The sequence below is a fragment of the Mytilus edulis genome, chromosome 1 (genome assembly GCF_963676685.1).
Source record: "Mytilus edulis chromosome 1, xbMytEdul2.2, whole genome shotgun sequence".
Classification (NCBI taxonomy): domain Eukaryota; kingdom Metazoa; phylum Mollusca; class Bivalvia; order Mytilida; family Mytilidae; genus Mytilus; species Mytilus edulis.
Genome location: NC_092344.1, coordinates 114,509,297 through 114,522,443, shown reverse-complemented (window position 1 = coordinate 114,522,443; position 13,147 = coordinate 114,509,297). Strand labels below are relative to the sequence as shown.

The 13,147-nt window shown below is 30.4% G+C and overlaps 1 protein-coding gene across 1 annotated transcript; it reads right to left on the bottom strand.

Annotated features, from left to right (window-relative positions):
* Positions 1–1,077: 1,077 nt before the first annotated feature.
* Positions 1,078–12,656, bottom strand: LOC139500938 (RING finger and CHY zinc finger domain-containing protein 1-like). Its single transcript, XM_071289864.1, has 8 exons — positions 12,479–12,656; positions 10,162–10,281; positions 8,824–8,942; positions 8,083–8,161; positions 6,275–6,378; positions 5,176–5,205; positions 4,335–4,479; positions 1,078–3,769 (listed from the first exon to the last, which is right to left on the bottom strand). Exons 1-8 carry the CDS (start codon positions 12,551–12,553, stop codon positions 3,488–3,490), a joined length of 954 nt encoding a protein of 317 aa, XP_071145965.1. The 5' UTR covers positions 12,554–12,656; the 3' UTR covers positions 1,078–3,487.
* Between the last annotated feature and the right edge of the window lie 491 nt (positions 12,657–13,147).

Sequence of the window (13,147 nt, the reverse complement as noted above, 5' to 3'; positions counted from 1 at the left end):
AGCCACTGCTTGAGAAAGTCTTGTCCCAAGGGTATTTATTACCAGTTAAGTATAGTAAGCACTTTTGTGTTGACATGTAATATATTTGATATATTTATTTTCTGTGAAGATACTATTTATGAAATGTAGATTTTTTACAAACACTTATGTTCCCTATAAAAGGCATAGCTTGCCTTATCATAATATGGTACAACTTTTCTGACATTTTAGTCTTTGGTGCTCAGTCTTCAATTTATTTTGGTCTTTCAATTGTATTGATTTGAGCACAACCAATAAATCTTAAATAAGGCATAGACTAATGACCTTAACCAAATTTGTCACAACTTGTTGGAATTTCCGGGTTTTAATGCTCTCCAACACTATTACGTTTTACTTTCAAAAAAGCAAAATTCCAAAAATACCAAACTCCAAGGAAAATTCTAAACAGAAAGTCGCTTATCAAATGGCAAAATCAAAAGCTAAAACACATCAAACGAATGGAAAACTGATGCAGTATTCCTGTCTTGTTACAGATGTTTCCTTAAGTAGAAAATGGTGAAATCCTGGTTTTAAAATAAATCTATCATTCCTATATATCATGTGAGCTATACATTGGTGTATTCAATAATTATGCCATGTATTTGTGTATTGTGATGTATAATGAAGGGTCCGTTTAATTATGTAAGACTGAGGTTGATTAGTAATTTGGTCAATATGATTGGCATTTAAGGATGTGGGATATCATTATTAAGGCACAACCTAATCTGTAGTTTGGTGATCATGGCAGTTGTCAATCATACTGGTATTGTATCATTATTCTTACCTACTTAAATTAACTGGTTCAACAATATATCCATTTTTTTTTCACAATTCAATTGTGCATAAATACTGTACAGACATGAGAAATATGGAGAATATTTTCAGTGTAGATTAAGTAGCTAACCTGTGAAACATCTTGCTTTGGAGGTTGGTGCCTTAATAAAAGACTTGGAACAACAGTTCATATCTTCCAAAAACTCATGTACAGAAAAATGTTCAACTACTTTCATATTCATTGTTAATTTCCTGAATTTTCAGCTTGAAAAAGAATTTAAACAATTTGTTTAACAAGTTTTATTGATTAAGGCTGATATATTTTCCATATTAAAACAACAGGAATATATCATGTTCCTATTTGTCAGAAGTACACAGTATATTAAATGCAGCCTGAATGTTAATATAAATATAAATATTCTATGTTTGCTTAAAGTATAACAAGGGTGGTACACAATGGGAACACAATAACAAATAAAGTCAGTTCATGCAGCAACATCACTTTAAGAAGGTAAATACAAATATTTTAAAGTCAATTCATTATCGTGTAATCTCTTAAAAGGTATTCTCTTTAGTGACAGAATATCAAGTTATTTCTCTAATATCTCACCTTGCTAGAATGTTAAGTTGATCAACTTTTTTAATATCGTCATATTTTTCTAAAAGTCAAATTTTCTTTAGAAATGCAAGCAAAAGCTAACCTTACTCTTCAAGCATATATATATAAGTCAAAGCCAAATAGTGTAAAACATTTAGGTTAAAAGATAAATACATGTAAGAAAACTTTTCATTCAGGATATTGTCTCTTAATCCATGAATTAAAATCAAATCTCTGTAAATCACATTTTTATAAATTTTGCTCCATGTGGCAAGCAATTCACAGTATCAATAGACAGTTGGCAGTGTAAAAAACAGTTAAATGCCTGAAAGAGTATCTCTAATGCCATGTACAATAAATAATTAACAATTGTTTTTCTATCATTCATATCTAAAGAACATTTGTTAAAAACTTTTTAAATTTAATATCATTTTATAAATGAATGTTCACTTTTAGAACCTTTGAGGTAGGTTCAAAACAAATTTATAAATATTTATAACATATGATTTAACTAATACTTACTACTTTATTGTTACATTTCAATTAAATCAGAATCAATTGTGTAAAATCAACATTTCATACCGTATATTCTATAGAAGCAAATGACACATTTTAAAAGATACATTAAGACTCTTTTATCATCTCCTTGAAATTTGTAAACACAAATAAAATGTTCTTTAAGGATTATGTACCCTTGTATTAATTCAATGCTAAACATATAGAAATTTTATAGAAAATCCACAGCATTTCTCCTTGTACCCTAATATTTGGCAATTTCATGACTGATAGATATAAGATTATTGCATGCAGTGCTAGCATTGATTTCCTTAAACATTAAAACGAATTTATTAATGTAGTGATTGGTTAAAACAAATTAAAATATGGACCAAATCAAGTACACCTTTTAGGGTGTGCTCGACTTTAGTGACTCAGCACGAGGTATTTTGGAAATTACAGGCTGCTTAGAACTTTTTGTAAAAAATAAACACCAGCACATCTTAAAAGCAAGTGAGTTATATATGTTTCAAATTTTATAAAAAAAAAATCTCTGTATTAAAGGCTGTGGATTTTCTATAAAAAATCTTGATTTATTTGCCACAAAGTACTCTTTTTCTATTAAATGCAATGAAACGGTAAATAATAATGCTTTGCATCAAGTTTCCCCTTGGTATATGTACAAAATGGCCTATCCCTATTGTTCATTACATTTGTAGTTTTGATACAATTGAAGTTTGAAAAATTCGTACAAAAATGGCTACAGAAGGGGTCATAAACCTTAATGTAACTATGAATGTATCATTAAACATTCAACAAAAATAATTTACAATCAAAAAAATGAAAACATAACAGATATGATTTTGGCATGTCTTTAAAACCATATTGCTTATCAATATAAATAATTTTGATAACTGCATTTCGGCAGATAGCTTAAAATTCAATAACACACACACAAACAAGTTACTATAAATGCTGAACACAGATAAAATATTACTTATATATCAGATTAAATGCCCATTTTGAAGGAAAATTCAAAAGTTATCAAAGGTCACTTAAGTTTCAAAATGCAGATTGCACTCTTCCAAATGTACTTGAATACCATTGATATACCCCTGATGTAAAGACTACATAATTTTAACATAAAATATACTAGTGTGAAACTTGATAAGAATAAATAAATGCAAAATGTAGATTATTTATACCCAAATGCTACAAATGTGCAAATATTGTATTTCCAATAAAAAATTTAAAATGATTGTACTCAAAGACAAGTGTAAGCGATATACCAATATTTGTCTTGCTTTTTTTCCTCATGAAAAAGGACACTAAACAATACAATACTTTAACACATAGAATAAGTAAGGGGAATAACAACAAAAATCTGCTTTATTGGTTCTTAAGACAGAAAATATGAATGTTGAAGCTGGTTTTTTCTTTATACTTTGAGGACTGAAAAATAACTATATAACATATCACATTACAAATCATTGTCTGCATTCCATCACTGAGTAGTAAATCTAATCACATGACACCTCTTTATAACTTACAGTAACAGAAATGAAAATTTATAACAGAAAAATTTAATTGTTTATATGTCAGTTAGGTTGACCTTTGGTCATTTGTAGTATTTGACTCTTTTCTTTCATCTGAAGTTTGACCACTTTGTTCTGTTGTATCTTCTGATTCTAACATCTCTAGCCATGGCTGGTTAGCTGCGACAGGTTCTGGTGCATTGTTAGATGCCTGGTTCGATTCACTGGTATTGCTAGCACCAGATACTACATTTGGGTTATTAGATTCTGGTCCTGCTGTTCTACATGTGTTGTACGAGCCACACTCAGAACATTTTGATCCCAACACATGGAAAACTACATTACTTTCCTGTTAATTAAAATAAAAGCTAGCTTGATTTATAGCTTGTCATGGTGTTAACTATATATCAAATATCAAGTCAATATCTTCAAGCATGACAAAAGAAAGTGAGGAAAACTGATCATTTGAGTAAATTTTCTAATTTCAAAGACCATAACTCTGCACAAAATCATTAGAAAGGATCAAAATTCAAATTGATCTGTATTTCGCCAAAAAGTAAAAAAGTATTTTTGTAATTTCAGAAGTTATTCTGATGTTTTTATTTATGAGAAAAATGCAATAGTTCTAAGTTGGCAATGACAAAAACTGGCATTTGTAATTTCAGTTGTGATTTTCCTTTATATTGCGTCACATTAATAAGATTTCATGTATGACAGTGGTAAAATTTTCTCAATATAAGAATATCCACTCATCAATTTCTGAAGTCAAAAAATGTAATATGTTATTTTAGTGTATGTCTTTTGCTCATTGTTTAAGGCCTTACAGTAATCTTTAGTTGCTTATATCAATGTTTTTTGTTTCGAGCTGAGAGTTCGACACCCTTTTATAATGATGCATATTTATATTGACAAACCTTATGACAATCTCTACATAGAATCTGTATATGATAATCCTTATACTCATCAGGCATTTGACAGTTAGCAACTTCTTCATCTAAATTTTCCCATATTTCTTTCATATTCAACATTGATTCACCACATATTGGACAGGCGTAATTACTAAAATTAACATAAAATGATAACAATGAATAATTAGTCAACAGATATACTGAACCGGTTTATTCATACAGCTACAGCTGTTTTTTATAACAAATAATATGTAGCAGGCATTACCTGAGAATGAGGATGAAGTCTGTATGAATTATTTTGTTTAATTCAGACATATTTTAATTTCAAAATCTGTTAAAAAAGAACCTGAAATACCGTGACGTTTCCGATTTTGATTCTGTGTTTTAGAGATTTTAGTTGTGATGTTATTTAAGTTATGATATCATATTCCATGTAAACAACAAAACGCAATCATCAGGTAAAGATTATTCATATCAAAGACAAAGAATTGTTAAAAATGAAATTGGTATTGTCATGAGTGTGTTACTTGAGTTCCTATATTTTACTAGACTACTCAAAGTCTCATGACAAGGAGACTGGAAGAAGGAAGTAGATTTCTGCGGGAAAACAAAAAAAGTCTAAAAAAAAGTTAATGATTTGAGTTCATTAGTAAAATGAAATGTTCCCAATTTTTTTTTGTTATTATTGATTTTTCTACTGTGTATTCAATCTAATATTCAATCAAATTGAGTTCAATCCCCTGTTTTTCTTAATGCATTCAATATCATCTTTGATAGAACAGGCAGTCAAGACAACATTTTAAGATGTATGACATATTCAGATACATTTTATCATGATTATACTTACCCTGTTTTTATCATCTCTCTGAAGCACGTTCTACAAAATACACAATTTTACATTTATAAGGTGATACTTTGCATTTATAAATCATAAAACATTTACAATAGTGGCTCATATCAAGACTGTTGTTATTATATATGATATATTATTACTTAAGAATTTATGCAGAATTATATAAGTGATACAGCTTGTTGTTGAAATAAGAATACTTATATCTATAAAATTCATATTTTTAATTGAAACATGAATTCATAATTTCTGGGAAATTCAAAATATTGACAGGAAATTTTGTGACTATTTACATTCTAAAACTCCACATCCACATCAAATATATTGTAAGAGACTGGAGTAGACTTCAATATAATTATAACATTTGGGTTGATCTCTGTTAAGGTCGCAGCAATAACCAATTTTAGAACCTGTATATATTTGTCTCTGGATGATCAGCCATTATGGACCAATTGTGGAGAAATATCTGCCCAGTCACAGGACAACTGCCCAAAATGTATAATCCTAATCTCATGAATTTTGAGTGCACCAGCACTAAGATGATCAGTGACCAGTACAATATAATCTGTGAATAAGTTAACATTGAGGCTATTTATATAACATGACCAAGATGTCCACATTGAGTTTTATATATATGGGAATAAGATATTCCCATCAAGGGTAGTTTTTCCTGTGGTTGAAATGTCCATATAAGGTCACTTATATTACCTTATAGATTATATGATTTCAACTTTGTGATAGGTAATATTACCTGTGAATGAGATGTCCACATTGTGATGTTATATTACCTGTGAATGAGATGTCCACATTGTGATAAGTTATATTACCTGTGTAATAGATGTCCACATTGTGATAAGTAATATTACCTGTGTATAAGATGTCCACATTGTGATGTTATATTACCTGTGTATAAGATGTCCACATTGTGATAAGTAATATTACCTGTGTATAAGATGTCCACATTGTGATGTTATATTACCTGTGTATAAGATGTCCACATTGTGATAAGTTATATTACCTGTGTATAAGATGTCCACATTGTGATAAGTTATATTACCTGTGTATAAGATGTCCACATTGTGATAAGTTATATTACCTGTGAATGAGATGTCCACATTGAGGTATATGAGCCTCTATTCTTGAAGTATGAAGATCTTCTAAACATACTGCACAATTAGAACGTGAAGACTTTACTATACACTAAAAAAAAAAAGTAACCAGTATTTATTATAGTGGGTACATTACTAAAATGAAACTTTCAAAATTGTAATCTTTTCTTCTTTTCAATACATTAAGTTGGATTTTGTGAATTAATTCATTATGGGCATTGCAGTAGATCATTAGATCATACTTATATTACAATCGTATGACTTTTAGTTATAAAGTAAATTTACTAATTGTTAGATGCCTACCTGCTAAGAAGCATGAATTCAAAACCATTGATTTTTATTTACAATGATCAGCCAAACAATAAAAGGTAAATATACACATACTGTTGAATATTACTTTTCAGAAAACATGTATTCACAACCATATATGTGTGATAGTCCTATCCATTAGTGATAAAACTTACAATGAAAACTTTTATAATACTTCAACAGCTTGAAATAATTGCAAGCAGGAGAATTGCTGACTGACATTCAAAGATCACAAAGATCACATATCTTACAATCTATTATTACAGCCTAGATTACAGTGAAATCATTACACATGTTATTGATCTTCTAAAAAAATACTTAAATTGAAATATTTCAGTGAATAATATCTAATGAAAATAACTTTTTTAAAGATGAATGAAATCAAAATTCTGAAATTTGTATTAAATCAAGTTTCCAATTAAGTATATGGTCCATTACTTGAAGCCATTTTCAGTGGTCTTTTTGGCAGTGAAAAACATGTACATGTCATTTCGGCAAGAACAAAGTGTGTTATATTTTCTGCTATGTAGACTAATCATTTTAGGTGAATTACCATTAACTAAATAAAGCTTTGAATGGGGTACAAAATATTAATTTCTAACATGTATAAGTCGTGTGGTTATGAAAGCTGTGTATATCACAAAACATTGTAATAAAATGATCAAATGATAATACCTGTACATGAGATACACACAAATTTGGCTATCACATGTGAAAAGCACCTTACCATTGCTTTATAACTATTGCATTATGTATATTATTAACTTACCTCTTATGAAATAATTCTAAGATTAAATTTTATGTTATAATTATTATACAAGGTGTTTTATATATCTATGTTTGTCAAATTTATCAAAACATGCCAAAAATTAATGCATAAAAACAATGCAGATTTACCAAGAATAAAATAATCTGTCCAAAAGGAAATAACTGAATTTTTTTTTTATATAAATATCCTTTAAAAAAGAAATGTAGGCTTGAAAGCACTTATAATGCAATTTTCCATAAAATTAATATTTCTAAGGGTTATGACTCTTTAAACAAGTTGATCAGCACTGATTTTCAAACCTGGCAGAGAAATTACTGAATTTAACTTTTGTTACAAAATTTGATAAAAAAAACTGACAAGAAGTGTACATGCAAGCGCTCTAACAAGAACAGACACACCAGGTATCTCTATATCTCCCTCAACACATCAAATGGAGGACAATTGAAATAGGTATTTTTATTTATTGTGTTTACAGTTTTGAAAGCACTGCAAAATACAAAATAAGAGGAGATAACTCAATAAAATTCAATATCCATTCTACTGTAACTATGCTTGTAGATAATAGACCTATCGTATATGACTAAAGACATGCACACAGCAGTAAGATAAACAATCAAGTTTCTTTATATCTCAATTATCATAAAACTCTTAATTTTAACAAATCACTTAATTATAATTGGCTTTTCCTGTTGCATGGCAGCCAACCATATATATTACCTTGTGCTGATCTTTCAAGTCTAATGCCAGGCACATATCACATGTTTCACAGTGAAAAAAATTCTCCCTGCCACCAACCCTATATAATAAAACAATTACTCATTAATTATGCATAAAAAGAGAACGTCCATTTTAATGAAAATGTATGTAGTTCTTTTATCAAATTTGGCATAGGCACATTGTGTAATTAATATTTATTAGCTAAATTTCTATCCATTGCGATTAAACCAATACATTTACATTGTCTATCAAAAAACAATTGCCCTTTCATTCACAATTTTAAAGAACACTAAAAATACATAGCAATGACATAGCAACTAAAATAAACGCATTAAAAAAGGTGAAAACACCAACTGGTCAAAATGTTTTGTTCTATCAATTTCATTTTGTTTACTTCACTAATGATTTAACAGAAAGCTTTCTGAAAAAACAAACCATATTGCTTGTTGTATTTTTTTTTTTTTTATAAAAGCCAGGGTTCGTAATTCTCTGGTAAGTAAAACTTAATACTGTAGTGTACTAGTCCCATTGGCAAGTAAAAAATGTGACATGGAAAATACCTATCTCTAGCCTCACAATAATCACCCTTTTAATAACACAATTGGCAAGTTGTCAAATATATTTATGTCTTATCCTGAAAGGGCTCTTCCTAGAAAATGAAGTAGCCTTTCAATTCAACTACAAATGTATGTGAACACAACAACAGCACGTAAAATAAAGTAAATCAAAAATAAATCCTACCTACAAAGACCACAACCTTGACAGTGAAACTGTTTCTTCTCTTCATCATCAAAGAGAGAACAAAATGAACAGAAGTATTTACCAAAAACTATATCACATTTAGTACATTTCTCATGTTTCTACAAAATAAATGTACATACAAATTATACAGATGAAGATGTAATACAACAAACATTACAAAAGAATTAGGTTTGCAATTCATTATCATTCAATACATGGATTGGGCCTAAAACTTGTAAAATATCATACTTTTGAAGCTTTTAAATTTTTAAAACAAACTTTAAAAAGGAAAAAAGTTTGAACTAATTGACAATGTGTATACAAATTAAGGATCATGTAAAATATTGGTTTTAGACAAAGTCCAATGTTTGGGCAAAATTTAATGTTTTCTCATCCAATTGTCAGAAACCATCAGACACATATAGATGTGTCATCACAGCAAGTAAAATAGGATTTAGAATGGAAACAGGGAATCTGTCAAAGACAACAACGCAGACAATGATCAGAAAACAGCTCAAGGCCATCAATAGTTTAAACATATTTATTTATAGTGGATTGGGAAACAAGTTTTGCAACTTATATTAATCCCTTTCCACTTTGGGGGTGCGAGTGCTGCCTTGTAGCGGTATTAGCTTACTCTTTTTCGACATCTACAAGGGTGTCTTTAACGTGCAAGAGCTATGGCTCTCTCTTAACACGGGTCAGCCATTTATCGTCCCCTTCCGACGGACTATCATCAGGCTTCAAGTCATCAACATAAAACTGATTAAGAACATCCTGCAACTGGACACTTGATATAAAATGTTTTTTTTATATAAAGTTATGATATGGTAGGTCAATTGGTAGAAACTAATATATATATCATGTCTATAGACTATATGTGATTAATGTGAATTTCTTCATTTCCTTATATGGAATGCTGATATGTGGAATCTTATTCATTCTTACGTAATTGGCCGTTTCAGAATCTAAAGGACTATGGGTAATTTCATTGTTTGTACCCCAAAATTAAAATAATGTCACGTCATTGGTTGAATTTCCATTGTTTAGGACGTTTTTAACCAATCACGACGTTTTGGTGTACACTTTTGAAAATATTACCCAGAATGCATTAGATTCTGAAACGGCGAATTAAAGTTTACAATTTTGAGTTATATGTAGTTTGGTTATTCAAGTCATTGAAGCATGAAATGTGGGTCATAATGACCTTTTATGGAGGAAAGGATGTTATCTGCTTGAAAATGCATCAAATTGTATTTCAATCATTTAGCATCTTTAAAGGAACGTAGCTATTTAGACCATATCAGATAATCCCATATTTTTTTTCTTCTATAATACCTCTTGTACTTCTTCACATTTTGCACAAACCACTTTCTTTACTGAGTGTCGGTCTAACACATGGTTCTCTTTCTCATCATGACAAATACGACAGAAATAATCGCGGTTACAGCAAGGTGCCTATAAAATATATTTCAACATTTTTAATCTAGAAATTTACACCCAATATACATGTCCACAACAAAATACAAAATGATGACACTAGATGTCTATTTTGGTACTTTACAGTAGTTAGGTTTAATTGATGCTTACACAAGATTTATTCAGCACAAAAAGAAACGTTGTGAGAATCTCATATAACAGGTTGGGAACAAACCAGGGTTTCCCCTGGGTCAATTATTTTTTTCGCCACCTCTTTCGCCAAAACAATATATTTTTCGCCACTTTATTATTTTTTTCGCCAAGTAACATAAAGATATTTTTCCTGTTGTGCCCTTTTGTACTAAGAAGTAATTTTTACAACAAAACAAAAGCTTTTATCACATGAAATTGATCCCTCATTTCATGTGTAGTCATTACATTGAAGGGTTACTCTCATTCGAGGGGTTGTTCACAGCCTTCTGGATAGATTTTTTCATAACGACAGTTTTCTTTTCTTGACCATCGTAAATGAAAAAGTTGAGATGTACAACTATGCTTGAAACACGTGCATGTGTCACTCAAACGACTTTATTAAAGTCAAAGGATAAAAGAATTAAAGTTTTAAATCGGAGATTTTTCTTGCTTTTGAACAATTTTCGTCACAACAACAGCTTTCTTTTCAAAACTATCTTTAAAGGGAGAGATGTCAAAAGTTTGCTTCAAACACGTGCGTTGCAAAGATGTAAATAAATTCTGTATGTGACATTTATAGCGGAAGCCATTTGACCATATCATTTTGTGAAACAATTCAATCAACACCTTTATTAATTAGTCCTTTGTTGTCGATAGCTATAAAATGCAATCAGCTGATTATTGATTTTCTGTCTAAATCTTAATGAGGTCAAGATGAATTCCGAGTATTGTCTGATCAGGTAAAGTCCGAGAAACTCGAAAAAAAGTAAATAAACAAGATGGAGGAAAATAAATCGGTTTATATATTTCTTTCGCCAAATTCTCTCGCAAATGACGAATTTTTATCGCCACAATTATTATTTTTTCGCAAATTGCGAAAATTGCGACCGCCAGCGGAAACCCTGGAACAAACCCCCTGTATGGTGATTATACCTCTATAGAGGGATAATCTCTATAGAGAGGTATTTTTGTTTGCACTGGATTTAAAGCAAATTAGGGCAGAATGGCATTTTCTAGTTATATTGGCTATAATCTCTAGCATTATATGCATCAACATATGCACTTTACTAAAAAATGGGATAACCAGTTTTCTGCTAAAGTGACAAAACTTGCAATCTATTGTAAACCTATCTGAACACCTGATCAACAACAAAAGGAATAGTTGACCTTTAAATTTCATGTTAAATCTAACAATAGAAATTCTGTTCAGTGAGGCATAAGTGAGTAGAATTTACCTGATCATCACAGCTTTCAATCATCATGACATGATCATGGTGAACAATAGCTTTTATATTTAGTCAGATAAGCATCAAACTGGGCATGTGCATATTAAATTAAGTACATCAATTGGTGCATCAACTATTCCAGGTTACTGCCATAATAAGAAGAGAATGCCATTCTGCCCTATTTTGATTTAAATCCAGTCTAAACAAAAATACCCCTCTATAGAAGGATTATCCCTCTATACAGGTATAATCACCATATAGAGGGTTTGATCCCAACCTGTATAATTTAAAACAATGATCAAATGATTTTTTTTAACAATACAGTCTAACCAAAACATGATTCAGATTTATTCAACAACACCAAAAAAGATTGTCCAAATCTCACTTTATTTTGAAACAATGAAAAAAAATATTTATAGAAATACGCTTACCAAATCTTGATTACAAAATGAATTGACACAAAACCAATAAAAAGAGTGTGAACGTACTAAGGGTGCGAATATGAAAGGGAGCTAACATGTTTTTGGCCAAACAGACATGGATTCGGTCTCAATAGCAAATAAGAGAAGGGTGTCACGCCTTTGGTTGCTAGCCATACTCTTCTGCCCTGACATCCTGTTCGAAAATGCCCTTGTTAAGTTTACTAATAAAACAAAATAACTATTGCCAGGGGATCTGTACAATGTATGCTTAATATTCACTAACGTTAATTACAAAAGTTCTATTGAGCAGCACGCATGCCTTGGGGTAACAACATTGGGGTGAACTTTTTCAGCCAATACAAGTTGATTTCTGTTCCGACTTGCAGTCTGACTTACACGAAGTTTGCACTTTCTCTTGTAGTGCTGACAACCAAGATCATCATTAGGCTTTTGAGACTCTTCAGTGGACATTGTCTTTTTTAACAAATCAATAATTTCTACATATGAAAGCACACTTTTTTGTTGTCTTTCAGTAATACCGGAACCTTAAACATTGAAGTCCGATTTTAATTTTAACGACTGCAGTCTGAATCTTTTATGCGCTTTAATAATTAAGTAAATTCGGCCCACAGTTTCGACCCGCCACCAAATCCATATGTCTCCATGCATTGAAAGATTTAGTATTATGCACCCTATGTTGCAATCATAAAAATACATGTTAGAGGAGAACTATTTGATTAAGCATTTAACATGTTAATTGAGTATTGTTGGAATCATTCAAATGAAAAGGTTACGTATTGGATGGCTGAAACATCTCTTTTGAAGATGTAAGTCAAGATATGAGTAGCTACGTCAGATATGAATAAACCTTGTGGAAGTGCACATATACATGTACAGGAGAAGAGGAAGAAGAAGAAGATGGTTATTTTCCGTTACAATATAGTATACATGTATAAGACTTAGATTGATTTAAGAACATTCAAATACGAATCAAAAGATGAGTTTTTGTTGGTTTTGTAGGGTTCTTATATTAGCTCAATTTAAAACAGTTACATACTTCACTGA